The sequence below is a fragment of the Emydura macquarii genome, unplaced genomic scaffold (genome assembly GCF_026122565.2).
Source record: "Emydura macquarii macquarii isolate MOO-44397 ecotype Brisbane River unplaced genomic scaffold, CSIRO-AGI_Emac_v2 contig_719, whole genome shotgun sequence".
Classification (NCBI taxonomy): Eukaryota; Metazoa; Chordata; order Testudines; family Chelidae; genus Emydura; species Emydura macquarii.
The window spans coordinates 10,232,479-10,255,192 of record NW_027130856.1 but is presented as its reverse complement, the minus strand read 5'-3'; the positions used below and the strand labels follow the sequence as shown (position 1 = coordinate 10,255,192).

Here is a 22,714-nt window from a genome sequence, read left to right as displayed (position 1 = left end):
ATGTGAAATTGCAGAACTACTAACTGTGGTATGCAACCTATCATTTAAATCAGTTTCTGTACCAGGTGACTGGAGAAAAGCTAATGCAACGCCAATTTTTTAAAAAGGCTCCAGAGGCAATCCCGACAACTACAGGCCATAAACCTAACTTCAGTACCAGGCAAATTGGTTGAAACTATAGTAAAAAACAGAATTATTAAACACATAGATGGATCTGATTTGTTGGGGAAGAATCAACATGGTTTTTGTAAAGGGAAATAATGCTTCACCAATCTATTAGAACTCTTTGAGGGGGTCAACAAGCATGTGGACAAGGGTAATCCAGTGGATATGGCATACTTAGATTTTCAGAAAGCCTTTGACAAGGTCCCTCACCAAAGGCTCTTACGCAAAGTAAGCGGTCATGGGATAAAAAGAAAAGTCCTCTCCTGGATCAGTAATTGGTTAAAAGATAGGAAACAAAGAGTAGGAATAAATGGTCAGTTTTCAGAATGGAGAGAGGTAAACAATGATGTCCCTCAGGGGTCTGCACTGGGACCAGTATTGTTCAACATATTCATAAATGATCTGGAAATAGGGGTAAACAGTGAGACAGCAAAATTTGCAGATGATACACAACTACTGAAGATAGTTAAATCCAAAACAGACTGTGAAGAGTTACAAAGGGATTTCACAAAACTGGATGACTGGGCAACAAAATGGTAGCTGAAGTTCAATGTTGATAAGTGCAAAATAGCGCACATTGGAAAGCATATTCCCAACTATACATATAAAATGATGGGGTCTAAATTAGCTGTTACCACTCAAGAAAGAGATTTTGTAGTCATTGTGGATAGTGCTATGAAAATATCCACTCAGTTTACAGTGACAGTCAAAAAAGCTAACAGAATGTTGAAAATCATTAGGAATGGGATAGATAATAAGACAGAAAATATCATATTGCCTCTTTATAAATCCATGGTACACCCACATCTTGAATATTGCATGCAGATCTGGTCTCCCATCTCAAAAAAGATATATTGGAATTGGAAAAGGTACAGAAAAGGGCAACTAAAATAAGTAGGGGTATGGAAAAGCTTCCATATGAGGAGAGATTAATAAGACTGGGACTTTTTAGCTTGGAAAAGAGATGACTAAGGGAGGGGACATGATAGAGGTCTATAATATTGTGACTGGTGTGGATAAAGTAAAAAAGGAAGTGTTATTTACTTCGTCTCGTAACACAAAAACTAGGGGGTCACCAAATGAAATTAATAGGCAGCAAGTTTAAAACGAACAAAAGGAAGTATTTCTTCACACCATGCATAGTCAAGCTGTGGAACTCTTTGCCAGAGGATTTAGTGAAAGCCAAGACTATAATGGGGTTCAAAAAAGAACTAGATAAGTTCATGGAGGATAGGTCCATCAATGGCTATTAACCAGATGGGCAGCAACTGCTGTTTGGCAGAGGCTGAGAATGGCCAAAGGGTGGATCACTTGATAATTACTAGTACTATTCATTCCCTCTAAAGTACCTGGCATTGGCCACTGTCCAATGATAGGATACTGGGCTTGATGGACCATTGGTCTGACCCAGTATGGCCAATCTTATGTTCTTATTGTAGCAAATACACATATTTTAGATACAATCAAATGTCTTGGTTTCTCCTGAAAGAAAAAAAATCAGACTTCTTCTACCCTTTCAATGTACTTTAATATTTAATTCTTTTCTTTTGCATTCCATTGACCATTTTATTTGGGATGTATGTGATAGAATAAAAGAAATAATCAACTTGAAAAATCATATTCCTGTCCAATCCAAAAGTGTATTCCTAGATGAAAGATTACTGTAATTGAAATAAGTTAGCAATAAAACATTATGTGACATCTGGTACTGTCTGCATTTAACAGCACTTTGTGGGTAGAGAGTTTCATTGTTTCCCGTATAAGGTCAAGTTAGGCCACCATCCTGCAATCAGATTCATTTGTGCAGACCCCTCGCTCCCTGTGGAACCCAGCTGAAGCCACTGGGCTTCCACTTGGGTGCAGGGGCTGGGCTAGCAGGTCTAATGGCAAAATTAGGGCTTAACTCAGTCAGTTAAACCACCTTTATAAATACAGACAGGCAAGCAGAAGAATCCTTGTTGACATCTTTAAAAAAATTAAGGACATGCTGAATCAGAAACCTTTATTTCAATTAGTTTAAAAAATTCACGCTGATAGTTTCTTGTTTAAGTAAAATGAGAATAAGAGGATAATTAATTCAAATTATACAGATTAGGGCCCAAACTAATTCCCATTAAATACAAACACACCCATTGACTTCAATGGGAATTGGATCAAATCCCTCAACACCTTAGTAAGTTGAGTGAATTTGTTCTATTTGGGAAGTTGGCAATAAAATATAATGGAAGCGTTAGCTGATTTATTTTTAACTCCTTTTGTTCCAGATCATTAATAGCCTGAACAGTTTGTCACCTCCTTATTATATACCTGTTCAGTATTTCTTTTCTAATCCCCTCTCTCTCATTTAAGTTTTTACAACAAATTCACAGCCTTTCAAAGCGTGCCTTTGTCCTTATGGAGCATAAAAATAAATTCTCACTCACTCTAATTGAGAGTTACTGCTAAAGAAATAGAAATAAACAATCATAGAAGTGTAGGACTGGAAGGGACCTCGAGAGTTTATTTAGTCCCGTCCCATGCACTCAGCATAATAAGACTATTCCTGACAGGTGTTTTTCTAACCTGTTCTTAAAAACCTCCAGTGACAAAGATTCCACAGCCTCCCTGGGCAATATGTTCCAGTGCTTAACTACTCTGACAGTTAGGAAGTTTTTCCTAATGTCCAACCTAAACCTCTCTTGCTGCAATTTAAACCCATTGCTTTTTGTCCTATTCTCAGAGGTAAATGAAAACATTTTTTTTCCTCCCTCCTCCTTGTGATAAACTTTTATGTACTTGAAAACTGTTATGTCCCCCCTCAATCTTCTTTTCTCCAGACTAAACCAACACAATTTTTCCAATCTTTCCCCATAGGTCATGTTTTCTATAATTTAATAATTTTTCTTGCTCTCCTCTGGACTTTCTGTAATTTGTCCACATCTTTCCTGAAATGTGGCACCCTGAACTGGACACAATACGCCAGTTGAGGCCTTATTAGAGTGGAGTAAAGCGGAATAATTACTTCTTGTGTCTTGCTTACAACATCCCAGAATGATATTTACTTTTTTTGCCTTTTCCCTTTCCACACTACTGCTTCCTAGCCAGTCATTTCCCATTTTGTGTGCATGCAATTGATTGTTCCTTCCTAAATGGAGTACTTTGCATGCGTCCTTCTTGCATTCATCCTATTTACTTCAGTCCGTTTCTCCAGTTTGTCCAGATCATTTTGAATTTTAATCCTATTCTTCCAAAGCACTTGCAACCCCTCCCAGCTTGGTATTGTCCGCAAACTTTGTAAGTGTACTCTGTATGCCATTATCTAAATAATTTATGAAGATATTGAATAGAACTGGACCCAAGGACCGATTCCTGCAGGACCCCATTCGATAAACTCATTCAGCAGCAAAGATATTTGTTGCCTACAGCAGTATGAAGGGCCACATTCCAACAGCCTGACACAATCCAAACAACACTATCTTCAAGGGGACTGGTCGCAGAGGAAATGGCTATTCAAATGAATAAGGGTGTCAGAATCTGATCTAAAACATTAAGCCTCCTGTTTCCATAATCCCACTGGTAATAACTCAGTAAACCACCATGTGTAATAGAAACCCAACCCAAACACAGTTCCTTTAGTTTTTTCTCTTTCTTTTTACACATTTCTGTTGTACAAATATCTGTGAAGATTTCAGCACTGAGCCCTGTGAAGGGGAACACTTACCGACTGTGCTGCCTAGTGGTCAGGCTGCCTTCCCTCTGGGCATTCCCCTTTCTTCCTACTGTTCTGCCCTGCAAAGGTGTGTCCTTTCAGTGACTCAGCCCTCAGCCAGGTCATTTTCTCAGGCTATATATGAAGAATCCAATAACAGGGAAGTCTTCAGGATTAAGCAAGGGATTCAGGCTTCCCCCCTGCTTTGGGTCTCATGGTCCAGATTCTTGTGTCTTCCCCCAACTAGGAGTTCCCCACCAAGGGATACAGTTCTGTAGTTGTCCCTCTTGAGGGCTTGGTAGGGGGACCTAGGCCCGTCCTCTCCACCAGGCTCCGGTCCAGGGCCCAATGGCGGGCACTAAAGTCCAGCACTCTGTGGCTCTATGCAACTCCCTCCCTGGATCACTTCCAATCAGTCCCCACTCTCCCCACAGGGTAAAGTAAAGAACTCACACACAAAGATAAAGACTAACCTTCAGAGAGTCTCAGGTCCTTCTTTGTAGGCTTGGACCATACTGTAGCCAGGCCTCAAACAGCAAGAGCTACTGCAGTGTCATTCCCAGGAGCTCAGAGTGCAGGTCAACTTTCTCCCACTGTCTGCCTCCTCCTGAGCTACTCTGCTCCCCTTTTTAAGCTCCTCCTCCAGGCAGTGCAGGCTTTTCAGGTGCAGTGGGACAGAGCTGCCTGGGCCTGGAGTACATCTTTAACCCCATTCATTTCCAGGGTGGGCTTTGTTACACCCCATCACAGGTCCTCTTCGGACTTTTTGCTGAAACTCTGGACCAGATCCAGCTGAACTATGCTGACTTCCAGCAGCTAAGGATGTGACCATTTGATGGTACTGTAACTCTATTAAGACATCACTTCAAGAAAGCATCCCGATTCAGGAAAGCACTTCAAACACATGCCTGAGTCACACTCACTTCAATGACACTGAAGTACATGTTTAAGTGCTTTCCTGAACAGAAATGGATTTAAGCATGTGTTTTCCTGAAGTGGCCCTAACACCACAGAATTTCTAAGGAAGCCCTCAACATGGAGATTTTCATATTTGTTCCTCTACTTGAAAACTAAAAGAAAATGTTAAGAATGAAAAGAACCAACTATTTTTATTTGAATGCACTGTCTATTTGCACAGGGAAATAGCTGCTTTCTACTGACCCAGAACTAGTGAGTTTAACTTTATTTTTGATACTAGATAACACTGAACAGATTGTCAAAGTTCTTGTCTTGTCGTGTCACATTAGCATGGTCAATTTATTTTCTGGCAATGAAGTGCCCAGAATTGAACTCAGTAGTGCAGGGTCTGTCACACCAGTGCTACAAGGAAAGAGGGACTGGTGCCTCCCTGCTCTGTGATGTTATGCCACTTCAAATGAAGCCCAAACTTGCATTACCTCAGTTTCCATAATACACTATCCGCTCATAGCTAATTAGAAAGCAGTAAAAGTACAAAAGATCTTGTAGTAACGGTGGACAACTAAGCATCTCCCCCTTCTACTTTCATCATGTGGATTTTACCCTAAATGCTTTATTATTGTTTGCTTTATTCCAGGTTGATTCACATTTAATTACTTCTGCCCATATTTCCAGCTTCTCTAGTTTCTCCTGCACTATTATTTGCAAATTTAATTAACTTAAGTTTCACTCTCTTCACTCCAGATCATTAGCAAAGACGTTAAATAAGAAGAGATCTATTCAAATACTAATTCTTTCATCTGCCCTCAGAAATACTACAAAGTATCCCTTTTTATTTATTGGCCTTTGGCTGGTTTTCAATCCAGATGACAGTGTTTGGGTACACAAGAACAAGGGGTCACCAAATGAAATTAATAGGCAGCAGGTTTAAAATTAACAAAAGGAAGTATTTCCTCACACAACACACAGACAAGATGCAGAACTCCTTGCCAGAGGATATTGTGAACGCCAAGACTGTAACGGGATTCAAATAAGAACTAGATAAGTTCATGGAGGATAGGACCATCAATGGCTATTAGCCAGATGGGCAGGGATTGCTGTTTGGCAGAAGCTGGACATGGGTGACGGGATGGATCACTTGATGATTACCTGTTCTGTTCATTCCCTCTGAAGCACCTGGCATTGGCTACTGTCGAAAGACAGGATATTGGGCTAGATGGACCATTGATCTGACCCAGTATGGCCATTCTTATGTTCTTATGTATATTATAGTTTGGTTGTTGTAAAATGATTTCCTAAAACAGTAAAGCACTTTCAATTTCCCACACATTCAGATGATTCCAATATCTCAGAATAACTCTCTGCGTACAAAGTCAGAGAATAAAATGTTCCAGTCCATTTCTTTATCAACTAGTTTTCAGTTATTTACATATCTGGACTTTTTAATGCATTAATGAGCCACACTAATCATGATATTTGCAAAACTCTTCATATATGTAAATGAATAAAAAAAATTCTTTAAAATGGAAAAAAACTTGGAGACTACAGATTGTAGCTATGCACGTATTTGAGATGCGGAATGGTTACATACAGTATTTGTTAGGTTTTGACAAGAGTCCTAAATGAGAAAGAGCAGAAGTGAATTAATTATAGTTTTCCAAGCACACTATATTTTCCTGGAGCAGAGTGACTACTGCTAATACACACACACACACACACACATATACGTATATGGAGTGGCACTGTTTTCTTTCTTTTAGTATCTAAAAAGAATGTAGAATCCCTATATTATTTTGAAGGAAACTCAAATTTTCTGTATTTACAATAACTTTGGTTCTCTGTCCAGCATGTACTTGTTATAGTACAAGAAATGAATCAGGAAAAAGATCAGAAGGGAGTTTCTAGCAACCATTCTACTCTTGTGTGCGTGTGCGCGCACACATGGGAGAGAAGGTGGGTAGGCTGGGATAACAGGCCTGCTCCTCTAGACAGGGTCCTGAAATAGGTCAGCTGGAAATTTCATGCACTCATTGCCTGGGAGGAGGAGCCCATCTCTCCACATGTGATCGGGAGTTTGACTAATGGTAGAATACTGCATTTGTAAGTGAAGTCTTGCTCTGGTGTGAATGCTACAAAACTACTAGAAAAACAGGAATATTTCTCATAAACAAACAAAACTTGTGAAAAATGTGTTTCCCTGTTGAAAAATTTCAACATTATCTAACTGTTCTAATCTGCAAACTATATAGGAAGACTGGGTAGCTCTCATCAAAAGAGACATACTGGCAAGAAATGGTAGAGACAAACTGAGTCAATCACATTTTTACACCTGTTAGGATCATTTGTTCTATACTTGACAGCCTTTGGGACATACTCAGATGTACATTATAAACTGATGCAAATCTGGAGTAATTCCAATGAAGACAATAGATAGAATTAACATTTAGGTCTATTTACTATATCTTAAATGTACTGCACAGATTAAATGATGTATACAACAACATTAAACTAAAGGAATATTAGTTCGTATTATAAATGCACAAAATGCTTAAAATGTTAGTAGTATGCAGCAGTAGCAGAAATCTTATAGTACTGTCACTGATAATGGCATTACAGTCCCAGCACATTGTGGTCCTGATCCACAACTGGGGCTACTAGACATTACAGTAATACAAGTAATAATGATAATACAAATAATCAATAGTTTTTTATCATTCTAGTTCTGCTCTTAGGTTATGTCTACACTTCAAGTTGGGGGTGTGATTCTCAGCTCAAGGAGATGTACTTGCACTAGCTCTTGTCAAGCTAGCACGCTAAAAATAGTGTAGTCACAGTGGTGGGATGGGATAGCTGCCCTAAGTACATGCTTAGGGTCTCATATGGGTATGTACCCAGGGTGCCTAGCTCCTCCCGTAGCTTGTGCTGCCCTAGCTACATTCTATTTTTCATCAAGCTACCATGAGTATGTCTCCTAAAGGTGGAAATCAGACCCCCATTCAAAGTTTAGACATACCTTTAGTTTAGATGAGAATTTTAACTCAAACAAAAGATTATCTATGCTCTCAAACACATGTACACAATTCCTATATATTTCAGAGAAAGATACATGTATTTCGGAACAGAATGTGGCCCTATAGTTTTAAGCAGAGAAAGGTATAGCACAATCCAATGTCTGGAAGTTGAAGCTAGATAATTTCAGACTGGAAATAAGATGTAAATTTTTAATGGTGCAAATAGTTAACCACTGGAACAGTTTACCAAGGGTCATGGTGGCTTTTCCATCACTAACAATTTTAAAATCAAAATTGGACGTTTTTCTAAAAAATATGCTTGAGGTTCTGGGAAAGTTCTATGGTCTCTGTTATACAGGAGGCTAGACTAGATGATTACAATGGTCCCTTCTGACCTTGGAATCTATGGGTATGTACACATTGACAGTGGCAAATTTGCCACCATCAGATCGATCTATCTAGATCGACTGAGCGGAAGTGAAGACCCGTTCAATCCATCAGGAAGTTGATTCAATTAAACTGTCTCCTCAAAAGGCACAGCACAGTGGAGACGGCATGCTAAAGGGAAGTTACAAAGTCGACGGGAGTTACGTAAGCTACGCCTGTTGACTGTCACCAAATTTCCAGGTAAGTGTAGATTAGGCCTACGCAACTATTTTTAACATCTGCGCCTGAATGAACAGAATAATTTGTTTTCTTACCTTACTGTCATCATCATTGTCATTATAACCACAAGCATTTATGAAATCTGGAAATATCTCTGACCATCCATCACTTGTACAATTTTTGCTAATATTTCCTGTAAAACAAAATTCAGAAATTTAATCCACATAGATTTAAAAGTTTTCTAACCAACAGGCCTCAAAGCGAAGCTTCATAAAAACTGTGCCCTCTTGTGAAACCACTCCATTAACTTGCTTTGTGCCCCAGCACTGTCATTAAGCAATCCCACATATTTCCATTCATGTGCACTTATTGTTTTAACATTTATTCTTGGGTCTGAGTCATACCAAATACCTTTGCTATACTAAAGAAACATACATACAAAATTGCAATGCCAGGCCTCCTACTTTCAATCATGGAACGTTTTATCAGAAACAGCCTGAAAGATTTTATAGTTTTGTTAGAATTACTCTGAAGGGAGTTTATTATCTTTCTCTTTTGAGAGAATTATTTGTAGTTAAAGTAGGTTGATGGACAAGTAATTTGAATGAAAATGGCCCTATGCAAATCTTGATTACTCTAAACTATTATTTAAGATCTTCTCAGAAAGTGATATTAAGTGTTCTACTGAATGGTTTTTAAAATGCTTGGATACAGTAATGAATGTCTACATAGACAGATGAACATGCATTTGGAGTATAGCAAATTCTGATTTAGCATGTAATGCACTTTAAGGCCTTCTCAAATTATGCACATAGAGGCAGGAAGGAGAGAAAACATCACAATACAGGAAAACTTCAGGGACTTCCATCTATCCTCCAGACCCATAATTCAATGGGGGACCAAAGGGGAATCTTTTTTGTCTTAACTTAAGCATGAAAGGATATTTGGTCTTTGTCAACTATAGAGTGGTTAAAGGGGCCCTCTATCTGTGATAAACTTGGAGCCCACACTCTGAAACAATCTGGTCAATAGCACATGTGGGAGATTTGCCAATAAGAAGTTCAAGTTATTCATATAAGATGCATGCACATTATTCATGATGCAACACATTACATAGGTTCAGATAGGAGATGTGCACATCTGATATTTTTGAGCTCCAATTCAGATAAGCAAACAGGCTTTTGGGAGTTTATTGCAACTTCTGAGTCTGCAACACAGGGCAGGAACCTTGTGAGAACAGGCTCTCTTTTATAACTCCCATCAGTTTTAGGAGGCCCTGTGTCATGTGAATTGCCATCTTTTTTGGGGAAAAAATCAAAATAGAGGTTCAGAACAATTGTAATAATTAAAGATTTCATGGTACTTTTTGCAAAATTAGAGGTGTTATGGTGGCTTGTCCAAATTCATGTTTAGGAAATTATATTTTGACCCCTTAAATTCAGCCTCTAGTTTCAATTTCTTCTTTACTCAGTGTTGTTTTGTATAGTGTGGCTGTGTGCTGTTGAGCAATAATCACTCAAAAATGAGGTTGCATTTCACTGATGGATAAAAGCATTGCTGTGTATATGCAGTGTACCAAATGATTTCCCACTTCCCCATCAACTGGATTTGTCTACATGATAGATTAGAGCCAAGAAAAGATCTTGATCAACTTTTATACATTCTAGAACTCTTTTGTGAGTTTGGGGAAGAAACAGTATTCTAACTGTTGCTAAGCACTATGAACATAGATGCGCTAGGAGAAATTTATCCTTATTCTAATTTATTCTTAGTTTATGCCCTGGTGCAACTGATGCCCAACTCTACTCCTTAATATCAATGACCAGCACCAGACAGATTAGGTTTTCTTATTCCAAATGTTTTCTTGGAAGAGCCACAACTGAAACAACTGAAAAGCTATTTTCAGAGTTGTGGAATTTTATAACAATGATATCCTCTTAGAAGTTCTTGATGTCCAACAGAAAAATTTACAGGGATATGCTGTATGAAAATAATCTTTTCCCCACATGTAGGTTATGACCCACTGACATATTCCCTACCAGGTAGCATGTGCCTAAGACACCAAGAGCTGAGCTTATACAGTGAAATACCGTGAGAAGATCTGTTTTTTGACCCATGACGTGGATACTTCCTTTTACAAAGAGAGACCGATCTTTTCCCTTGCTAATTCTGCTATTCTCTAAAGCCTTTCCTTACAATTCATGTTAATTTCACTTGAGGGTACTGGCTATTACGGTCCAATGGATAGAGCACCGAACTAAGACACTAGGACCTAGGGTCTATTCCTGGCTCTGTGATTTACAATGTGAACTCCAGAAAATTATATAACTTCTTCATGCCACAATTTCCCCACCAGAAAAATGGGAAAAATAATACTTATGCACCTTGCAAAGCACTTTGAGAGCTACATGTATGCATTATTTAATATTATAAATTGCACTGATCAGACGTATTGCAGAATTTGAGCACTTTGGATAGATGTGGCAAAGAGAGGTACTGGATATTATCAGCTAAGATTGGCCCCCTAGCAACCTACCTAAGAGACTAAAATAGGTCTTTCAGGTTGTGGTAAAAAAACAACATGAAGATGATTATAATCCCATTCAATTCCCATCAGTGTTAACATATTTAAGTTATGTAGTATTGTTGCAAGCATTTCTAAGTGACCATCATCATAGTATAGGCCAGGGAGCCCTTCCCACAGACAAATAGGAACTGCCTTTAGGCACATAGGCAGAGAACTAGTTTCTAAAAGAGCTGCATCTGGATAGTTATCATGATTGATATAGTCAGATCAAACAGAGCAGGGCCCTCAGACTTGGTCAGCAACAATGTATGAGAACATCCACTGAAATCTGAAGTTCTGGAAACAATAAATCAGGGTAATAAGTAAACAACAATACATTTGGGTAATCAATACAATTCTTCAAGTGCTTTCATAACGGCATCTCATACTTTCTTATTGGCTCCATTGAGAAGGCTTAATTTTCTGTCTCTAAAAATAAGACAATATCCTAAACTCCAAATACATGCTTTTACAATTTACTGTGCATGAGCAAATACAGAATGGACAAGGAATGGATTTCACCCAACTGAATGGTTTCAGGTGAACCTTGCAGTGTGTGAATTGTTGTTTGTTTTTTTTTGTTTAAATAAAGGACACTTTAGTTACACCAAATAACTTAAAATAAAATACCTGGTTTGCTGAAAAAGTGGCTAAATACTTTTGGACAAGGGATGGTGACAGTCTCTCCAATTTCAGCAGGGCGCCAGCAAGTAAGATTATCCCAAACTCCAACACATCCTATAAATGAAAATGAAAGTTGCAGACCTGAATCCATCAATGTTAAATGAACATCTTCAAATAAATCTTCGTCACCTTATTCCTACTTAAGTCTATGGGAGTTTTGCAGGCGTAATTAAAGAAGGATTTAGCCTTTTAAGGAAAATTGCTAAGACAATATTTACTAGGAGAATTATAAAAGATTTTAAAATAAGAGCCCACTGATTAGCCTGTCACTCCACAAATCAGTGCCCTTGTTCTGGGAATGCATTTGTTTATGAAGTCTAACACACAAATAATGTCATCTTGATGGGATCATCCTGAACGTTTCATTTTTAGGTAATGACAATAACAAAGATTAATGAGTAATTTCTGAGTATTCATATGTATTAGTAGCAACACTAAATTTCAGAATCCCATTAAAATTTGCTTAATTAAAGCTAAATAGGATTGGTGCTTCTAAAGCAATACATACAACGTCCAAGAAGGAGTTCATTGCTCTAAGCAATAGGATAATGAATTATTCAAGTCCATTTTGACTGACGTATTTTCAAAGCAGTTTTCAGGAGTTACAAACAACTTTCCTTACTGAAAAAATGGATTTTGGAATTTGGGCAAAGAACTCCTCTGAGTACAGATGCATTATCAGAGCATTTGATTCTAACTTTTAGAATGACAGATAAAGTACAAGGCCCTGAACCTGCAAAGACTTATGGGTGTCCTGAACTTTACACAATGTGGGCACAATCCAATGCCTTGTCCTTCCACAGACCACAGCAATGGGCACTAGATCAAGCCCTGTGAGTATTCAGTGGCACTAATCATAGTGCAAAAAGCTAATCATATAAATAATTTCTTGCAGGATCAAGGCTGAAGTAACAGAAGAAATAATTAAATATTATTAATATCATGATTTATAAAACATCCATTGGCGTATGTGCAAGATTCTGGGCAGTTACATCGATAAAACCAAAAAAAAACGTATATTGTGTTGCCTACAACTGGCAGAAACAATAGACTATCTACAACTTAAATGTACAGTAAATGTAATGGAGAGAACAGACAAGAAACTATCCTAGTCAATACTTTTTACTTGCTTTGCTAAAGGATGATGGAAAATTTGTTCCTTTCAGCAGAAAGCATAAAAGGTCAAACTGATTCAGAAACTGCTCACATTTTAGTATTGCTCTGCTAAAACATTGATGGTCTTAGAGATACACTATAGATTTAATGTGGGTCAGCAGGGTTACACTTTTTAAATTCTAGAAAAAATATCACAAAGAAAAATGGGATCATGTGAAAATTATTTTATCCATTTTATTTCAATGTCACATCAAAGGCTAAGTGCCATCTTTTGTTAAACATGTCAACTGTGTTACCTGCTGCTGGTTTTACTCATTAGGAGAAAACACCATTGACACAAGATAACATCATTGTCCCATCATTGATTATTTTTTAATTAATAAGGATATTGTGAGCAGATCTGTGGTACAAAAGGATACATTTAGTAATTTTCTATTTGAAAAAGCTAAAGTTCAAATTGACACAATATACCTTCCAAAATCTTCTGTTATAATTAACCTACAATCCTTTACATTGTAAGGCTGAGCCAGCACTGGAATGGAAGAGCTTTACAAAAATGGAAAAACTTCACTTAAAAAGAGCTTCAAAACCATTTCTTGGCTTTTCTTTAAAGAAGCAAAAGGAGCAGGTGGGGCTAGTGGCTCCATAAAGTGATTTGATGACTTGTTAGTCCACCTTGAGCAAGAAAGCTGCGCTTCATATTCATTGTATATTGAACCCATTAGTAGGGGGTACATCATCATAATACTTTCCACCTTTAGGGCTTTTAACTAAAACAAAGGATCTCAAAATATTTAATAAATAAAATAATGAAAGTTCAGCACCACTGGTGTGAAGTAGCTAGGTATTATCATACTCATTGGCACATTAAGAAAAAACAGTCAGAGACAGGGTAAGTAACTGCCTGGACAGAAGTCCTGAGACTCAGGCCCCAGATCTAGTCATTAGACAATATTTCCTCTACACTGTTCAAGATTATAAAATACGCGTCTCTCATTGACATTAACTGGAATGACATGGTTTAAAACTCCACACACTGGTTTGAATATTAAGGGGGACAAGAGTTCTGAGAGTAATACTACGTGACTGCCTAAGAAATAAACGTTTTATGAATAACTACAGACAGAAAACTTTACTTTTTTTTTCTTCTATGCTGTAAAAATCATGGTAATAGAAACAAAGTTCAGTCTGTATGTTTCAACGATTAAATGGAATACAACAGAAACAGCATTATGAGAGCCTGCCTTCAAAATGTGGCAAACTGAAGTTGGAAAAGTAATAATTTAATATTTTAGAAATTGTTTATTTAGATTAAACCATCAAGGCGCTATAAATCTTGAGCTAGCTTGTGCCAACCTCATTCACACTGAATAATACCTTATTTTGCAAATAGTACCTTACTTTGCCAGCCATTGATTTCAACTGGTCACTCAAGGAGAAAGGTACTACTCAATCTAGCCTTTTGAAAAATTGTGGTTCATGTTTTATATGCTCAAAAAACTTTAGAACAAGACATAAACCAAAACCATTTGTAAGAGAACCATAACACACAAGCACCCCTAAAATACACATAGACATTAGTTACCATATTCATGGACATGAACATTTAAGGCAGTGAATTAAGTTCAGAGTGATTCTTCTACATTCAGAAGAGTGATTTCCCTATGAAAAGGATACCTGGAAGGAACGCTTCATAATGTTTAATTGTTTATTTATATATAATTTCCATAGCCCTGACCTTCCTCCACCTTGCACCCTGTGTAGCTACTTACTCCTGTGCAAAGCAGGTGTAAAACACAACCATATTATTTTGGAAGAGTTTTACACCCATTTCCAGTCACTTTGTACAGCAGTATACACCACCACAAGATACAAGGCAATGGGGAATCAGGCTTCCCATTTATTCCTGCCTTTCCAAAAACCTGCTACTGAAATAAGTTCCCTGGCTGAATTAACTCCTCCCCATCATGTAAATACAATGCTTCCCCATAATCCTCAGGATTCTAAACAGCTATTGTTTTGAAGGACTAAGATTCTTTGTCATTCTTGGATGCGCTCTCTCTCTCTTTTTCTTCATTGTCTGGCTTATCACAGTGAGGTGCATACCCAGTGGCTGAAGCCAAAACTCTGCAGACACTACAGACCTTGTAAGGTGCTGTCACTGCCTCTTGGTATGGTCTTTCCAGGAACCTCAGCTTCTCCTAACTGAGCCTACTTAGTTTGTTCATGCTCAGATCAGCCCCTGGACCCTCATCTCCAATTGAGTCTACCCATCCTTCAATTTTAGGGCTTGAAGTCTCCAGGCTATTTTCTTAGAAACGGCCTGGTGCACAACAGCCACCACTTTCATATCTTAGTCCTTTCTCCCTCCCTTTCCTGCTCTGTGCTCTCCTCTTTATAGCAGGTCTTGTTTTCTCTATTGGTTGCAGCTGTGGGTGCCTGCCTCCATGACTGGCAGTTTCAGCAGCTAAAGGGGGGTGTGATCAAGCTGCTTGCTTGTAGAAAGGAGAGACGCTTCCCTCCACCTCTGTCTATGCTCATTATGGGGTTTGTAAACCCCTTTACAGGTGCAGAGAGTTTGAGGAAGGACTCCTGTACACTTTATAAGGTGCTAGGAGGAAGCCCTGTTTTGCTGCACCTAAGGAACTCCACAGCTGGAGAAGGTGCAAAGCTTTCCAGCATGCTCCATCCCTGGGAGGATAAGACCAATAATAATGAGCTGAAAAGTGTCATGAAAATGTGTGTGTAAACACACACAAAGAGATGATGGCTTCAATGATTTTCCCACCAGAACACTGTCATATCCATATAATTAAATCTTTAGATCTGTAAATGTGAGACAAAATGAGGTACCCCCTTCTCCAATATACTCTGTGTCAAATAGTGAATGTACTGCAATGATTTGCATATTCTTCAGGAGTCTTCACAATTCCTCAGTTCTTAAACATGCCATGGTGTTATTGAGGCTGAAGTATGGGCTGCACTTAAAGCAATCCAGATAAAATGAACTCATTCAGGATCTTCAGGGTAAAAAATAAACCTAAGACTCAAAACTTTATTTACATAAAATGTCTGACAGAAACACTCACACAGATCCAAACTCTGTTCTCACTGAAGTCAGTGGGAGTTTTGCTACAGATGTCTATGGAATCAGGACATGGTCACTAAACTGTCAAATGCTAGTCAGACTTAACACAAATGCAGACACTGTATGTCTTACTGCCAGGGACCTGTGTCTTTTCCTGTGGTGTAGTTTGTGAGCGTTAAACCCGACTGAGATGTTTAGAACAAGGAGTTTGAAAGCTGGTTTTTGGTAAATGAAAAATTTCAATATTGATTTTTATAACATGTTTGATAAAAAATTTAGATTAACCTTTTGATTTTAAGAATTCATAAAAAAATTAAAAGAACAAAAATGGACATGAAAAATAGAATCAGCTTTGAAATTTAGAATCCCCCCCCTTTTTTTTTAACCAGTTCTAGTGAGGTGGAGTGGCTTTTTTATTTTTTGCAAGAATTTATGGCTATCATCTAGAGTTACGTGTGAACTACAATGCCTATGGCTGAGGGCTTTTCAGACATTACAAGCTCTGTACAGTAGATGAAAGGATTGTATCTTTTCTGAATTCTTAGATTCAATGGGTGTAATAATAAGAAATGCAATTCCATCAAAAGGCCAAGCATGAGTGCAACAAAAATCATGAGAGTGAAGTTTGAATGGCTGTCACCAGAATTCCTTGATGGATTTTCAGCCTTAATTTATGTATATTTTAAAGTTTATATATTATGATTCATAAAAATCTGACAGAGTTGCGGAAATGTCCTGGAGGCATGTGTAGTCACTGAAAGACTAGTGCGCTTCCAAAAACTGCTGGAGCACCAAAAACTGTAATACTGGAGTCAGTGAAAATTGTGAGAGCTGCTGAAAGTACTACAATCTAAAAATATATTCTTTTCTGGGCTCTCAAATTATTGTCTCCCCTTTATTATGTACCTTTGGTGATGTGACATTTCAATCATTTATACATTTTTGTTGTTATAAAAGCACTTCACCTAATAAACGTCAAAGAGCTGGGCAAAATATTTGCAGCAAAATTTGAAAACTATGAAATAGGATGTATAGTCATCTTTCAATTTGGAAACAATTTTCCAATTTAGTTAAAAGCCTGCAAAATCTCAATCTTGAGTATGACCAAGTGACTATTGTTCTCTACCCTATTATCAAGGGCAAAACACTTTGAGATAGTTAGAGAAATATTAATTTACACACAATCATGCACAATTTCATGAAAAAATATAGATTGTTTTTAGCAGCATAGTAATCTGCCTAATAACAGCTGCCTAAGAACACGTCTAATATTGTACATGCCTTACAGGCATTGCTCAGATTATTCATAAGGCTATTCACATACTATAGGAGTTCTGACCCTAACAGCACCTCAGTGCCAACTGGCAAAGCGTTCATTTTCATATAACAGCAACTCCTATCACACCTGACAAACTCACTACACCTAACAAATTGCTGTCATAAAGAATGTCATGTATGAAAGTTTATATCACACTGGTCATTAGAAGCATTACAAAATATATATGTGTGTGTGTGTTTGTTATGCAAGTAGTTATATGTATATACTAAAAATATGTTTAATCTATGTAATCAGGCAGGGTTGATAAACAAAGTTCCCCCAGACAAAAGAATGTTGATTTACTTTTCTGCCTAGATTTCTGATGTAAATTAAGCAGGAAAAGCCAAATACAAAGTCATTTGCATCTGAGGTAAACAGGAAGAACAAGTTAACAGGAGAATGAAAAAGCAGCATGGCATCAGCACACTACAGGGTAGACAGCAGGGAAAAAGGATCTTAACTGGGGATGCACTTCAAAACTGCACCTTTCAAAGGTGCACTATAAGAAGAAGTGAAAAGAACCTCTTAATTCTTTGCACCCATGAAAGCTGGATCCTGGTCCTGGGGGCTGGTGATGGTGAGAGGTTGCTTTAGGTGAGAAAGTTATCTTTGACAAAGATTTTAGCCTGTTAAAAGTTATTATTAGTCTCTTAGAAGCTTGTTGTTTTACTTTTGTTTTGTTTGTAACATCCACTGTTTCCATTATTCTTACTCCACACTCACTTGAATCTGTGACTCCGTTCTCTGTTAATAAACTTTTTCTCTTTTTACTATGAAGTCATCTAAGTGATGTGATATTAAGTGGTTTGCCTTCTCAGTTGAATCAAGTAAGCTGGTGTTTATACTGTGTCTTTGGATGCTGGACGCTTGGTAGCTGGACACTACCGGGGAACACTTCTGGGAAGTTCAGGAACTGGGAAACAGCAAGTGTTAATCTGTAAGGCAAAGTATGGGCTGACAGAATTCTGAGAAGTTTGTCTGGGGTGGCTGTCACCCAGTTTAGCACTAGCAACTCTCTCACAGAGCAGGGGGATAACTCAGTGAGCTACAGTTCTTAATGCCACAAGAAAGTGTCACACAGATGTATGAAGAAACAACAGCAGTATTCCACAAGAGGTGGTCTCCTCCTTTCAGTCTACTGTCTTTTACCTATTTTTAAATACCTAAGTATTCTTTAGGGGTGGGATACAGCTAACAATTCAGGTGTTATACTTAAACTGGTTAATCTCAGCGTAGATAAAAAAAATTGATATATATATATATATATATATATATATATTATTTAGATAATATTTTCTAATTTAAATTGGATTTTTTAAATTTAAATTAAATATAGGTTTCCTTTTTAACAAATAAACCTATTTAAAATTAAATATGAAAATGACAGCTTAGGTTAAGACTTAAATTTATTATTATATCAAAATCATTTAAATTAAATACAAAATAATATTAAGCAGTACATGTTTGCTGTCATATTTTAAAGAAAGTCAAACCACTAAACTGATGGAAATCACTGGCTAAGCATCTGCACCCAGAGTTTGTTGAAGTATTAAACCTGTTTTGACAGCAGTAGCTTGTTCTGTATGTGTAGAGAGAATATCTTCTTCATTTCAGTTTATTCAACTTGTTCAGTTAAAAGACTAGCTTGTTCAAAGTGAAAAAAAAAACTACAACTGGAAGTTGAAAAACCAGGAAAGCTTTTTTTTCTCCTTCCAATCTATGGATAAAAACGAGGTGTGAGAGAATGAGCTCTAAAATCTAAAATTCTAAAATCTTGAAGGACATGGTGACCAGAAACAATTAGTTCAATTCACTAACTACAAATAATACTTCCTTTGTTTAATAGATCAGTTCATTTTAAATACAAAACATGTTTCCATAAACTTTTTGATAATTTTTTTCTTTTGTATCCAGCATATTTAAGATTGTTTCAGTAAATAAAAAATTTAAATGTTTTTGTGCATTTTAATTGAATTGGATTTAACATTGAAATAGAGCTTGACACAAATCCCAAATAAAATTTAATAATTTAATAAATACGAAACGCATCAGTCACCATTTTCTAACATAATAAAAATAAGGAATCTGAATAAACGTATGATAATCTATATAATTGCTTAAATAAATGTGTATATAGTGTTGATTAACAAAAAGAAGTACCACACTTAGTGTAAAGGCTATATTTAATTGGAAATCAACAAGCTTTAATGGTTACCAACCAATGAGAATCAACCTTTCTTTAGGAAAATAACTAAAATATACAAATGCAAAACACAACTAAAATCAATTATTTTTTTATTGTGATTTATTTTATTGCTGATTTAAATTATGATTAAAATAGGTGATTTAAAGTGCTTTGATTTAACTCAATCCTCCCTGGTTAATCTATTATACCCCATCAGTATTACCCAACTATCAGCAAAAGAAGACATGCCTTTATACACAGTGGGGTCAATCCTACACAGTTGAAATCAATGTGAGTCTTACCATCGACTTCACTTGTGATCAGGATTGGACACAACTAGACAGGGACTGTTTCTTACTCTACGTTTGTACTGTCTACCCATCTATTCTATTTTTAGGGTTTTATACATTACTGGAGTACCTGAGTGTCTCCCACATGAAATCAATAGCAATGGCTATTTCCAAAAGAATACGTCTACATTGCAGACATACTCTGGTTAGTGGCTCAAATACAAGCCTGCCCAACCTGTTGGGTTGCGCTTGGGTGGCTAGCCTGTGCTGCTGCCTGGGCACAGTTTCCACACTGCTATTTTTAGCATGCTCATTCAAGGAGAGCTAGAATGTGTCTGTACACCTGGGCAGGGAGACTCACTCCAGCTGCAGGGTAGACATATCCTAATGGACTACAGAGTATCCGGCTTGTTTCGGGATAAAACTGAGCCTGGAATACTTTGCTTTGGTTGTTGGATTTTTTTTCTATAGGTTTCTTAATGTTTTAATATATTTATTTTTTTAGACTATTTTGAGGGTTGGGGTGTCTAGGTAGATGAGGGTGTCAATATAGTGAGTGTCATTCTTACGGTAGTGGAAAGACTTTCCAAAAAAAGGTCAGATTCTAGATTCACCCAATCTTCCCGGAATCTTTATCATCCACTCCGCCCTCAAATTTCCCTACTACCTCCAAACAGAGCACAGGTTCACATCTCATCAATTCCTCTCAGAAAAGAGTTACTCAGGGCTTTTGTTTTCTCAGCTAAATAATTCCAATTGCTTATTTTAACATAATCCCTGACATTAATTTCTCTGTATTTGAGTTTGTCCAAAATGCAGCAGCTTGCCATCTCCCGGGTTCCCCAAAAGTGGGAACACATTCCCACCATGTTAGATTCATTTATGCATTTCCTCTCCATGATAGCATCCTGGACAAATAAACTCTTAAGTCTTAATTACTCTCTCTGTACCTTCCTACCCTTACACACACATAGACAGTGTACTGTGCCAGTAGGGTTATTTCTGTGACGTATCTCTTTCTAGTCTCTACGCTATTCTCTATACATCTCAAATATTACACTTCTCTTTACCTACCCCCACTACAGCTACCACATTCAGAGAACAGCTCCTTCTTCCATGCTAACCCACTGTCTGGGAGGGCTTCCCTGTCCCTAATTGATTCTCTTTTCAAGTTACCTCACAAGGACCCTTTCTTCTCCCTGGCCTATGACTCCCACCATCTAATAAAACAATCAGTTCCAACCCCTCACAACCTACCAGCTTCCCTTTGCTCAAATGGCTTCCCTGAAACGTGTCCATGGAATCATTCTTCCCTCCCATGTCTACACCAGATATCACTATTATCTTCTACTTTAGCCTACATTACATATTTAATTTGCATGTTTGAACTGCAACGATTGTGATGTATTCAGCACAAAAGACACTGCAAAATATACTGTAAACTATAGCGCATTTCTCATCTTTCTGTTTGTGCATGTACTGACACTGACACATCACCATGGTATCTGGGATCCTGTCTTCTTGAATGAAAATTGTTTATGTATGTATGATTCTATGCCTCTAAAAATATACAACACTAAGTTGGGTTGGAACATTATTTTTAATAAATAAATAAATATATAATATAATATAATATAATATAATATAATATAATATAATATAATATAAAAACCACTAGATGGCACTTTACAACTGGATTACAGCAAAGAGTGCCAACTCAAACAAAGTCTTAAATAACTCTGGGAAGAGGGGTGTTTAGCACTTTTTAGTAATGGACTTGTGTACAATGAACAAGATAAAATGAAAACAATCTGAAAATAAGCCAGTAGGTTGTCAGGCTGGCCATGATTTGTTGTTAAAATTTGAGAAGCAGTTAGATTTTGTTTTTTATTTCTACTCACATGTTAAGGAGACCGTAAATTAAAGAGGCCTCAGTCTTATGGGCAATGTTACTCCAGTCCGGGGCTCTGGAGGCTACAGTACAGGGTACATGGCAGTTTACAAACATGTGGACAGAAATTCTTTCTGCATCTTTGGATATATAAATGAGAATGAGAGGAAAAGAGAATAGGGCAAAAAAATTACAGTCTTGGGAACAAAGCAATTTTAGAGCTGGACATGACTGGTATGCTAACAATGTTATTGATAAGATGGTGATCACAGCCAGAATAGTTACATACCAGCTTCCTCTGACACTAACTCAGGGTTACCTTGATAATAGCCTTTTACGTCTACTTTACATTTACTTTGCACAAGCATAAATGACTGTGACATGCCAGAGTGCACTCCAGACCAGTGGGGGGCTGAATAACCCTTGCCAGGCAATCTGGGGTGCCTTGCAATGCCTTACTATTGTAGAGCCCCACCTGGACCACTCACAAACTGCTTGCCAGCATGGGGGTCACTCCCAGATGTGTTTGTGTAAATGCAGCCTGCCAGTCACACCCTGGGTCTCACCAAACTTGCTTATCCTGCAGGGTGATCGCAACACACTGCCAGTCCCAGACTTTCAACCAGAAATGTATGTCTTGTATTGCCCAGCCCTCTCCCAGGAAGTCCAAATGTATTAAGATGGTATTTAACCATCTTGCCACCTTAAATGGAGTTACCCAGACATTTTAAGTTTCTCACCACATGCTTCCAACAGCATTACTGACCAAATTTTCAGGTCAGGACACCTTTACCAGAGTCCAGCAGCTTTCACCTTTGTCTTCTCAGGTGTGGAGAATGAGATGGGAAGGGAGAGAGACAGGGGACTCTTGAGGAGTTTGACCCTCTTTTTTATAGCTTCAATTCCTCTTTAAAAAGTATTTCTAGCTGAGAAGCAAGAGACAGGGGGTCTAGTGGAGGAAGGAGATCTCATACAGCTTCTTTGCTGAGATGCAGATCTCTTTGTCCCCACTCCCTCTCTCTTGCCAAGGAATGGCTACTTGATAGGTGATGGCCCATCAGCTTGCCCTTTGTCTTTCAGAAACTGATTTCGCCATTCCCCAGGCTTAACTGGGAAACACACTTCAGTTATGATTTCAGCTTATATTCAAAACTTCACACATAATATTGCTACATGCATTTTACCATA

The 22,714-nt window shown here is 37.7% G+C and overlaps 1 protein-coding gene across 1 annotated transcript in view; it reads right to left on the bottom strand.

The window, feature by feature from the left end:
- The window catches only part of VIPR2 (vasoactive intestinal peptide receptor 2), a 91,001-nt gene that overhangs the window by 51,239 nt on the left and 17,048 nt on the right, over positions 1-22,714 (bottom strand). Inside the window, exons 3-4 of the mRNA XM_067542689.1 lie at positions 11,585-11,692; positions 8,484-8,581 (exon numbers count right to left, since the gene is read on the bottom strand). Coding sequence (XP_067398790.1) covers positions 8,484-8,581; positions 11,585-11,692 — 206 coding nt within the window. The remainder of the gene's footprint in view (positions 1-8,483; positions 8,582-11,584; positions 11,693-22,714) is intronic.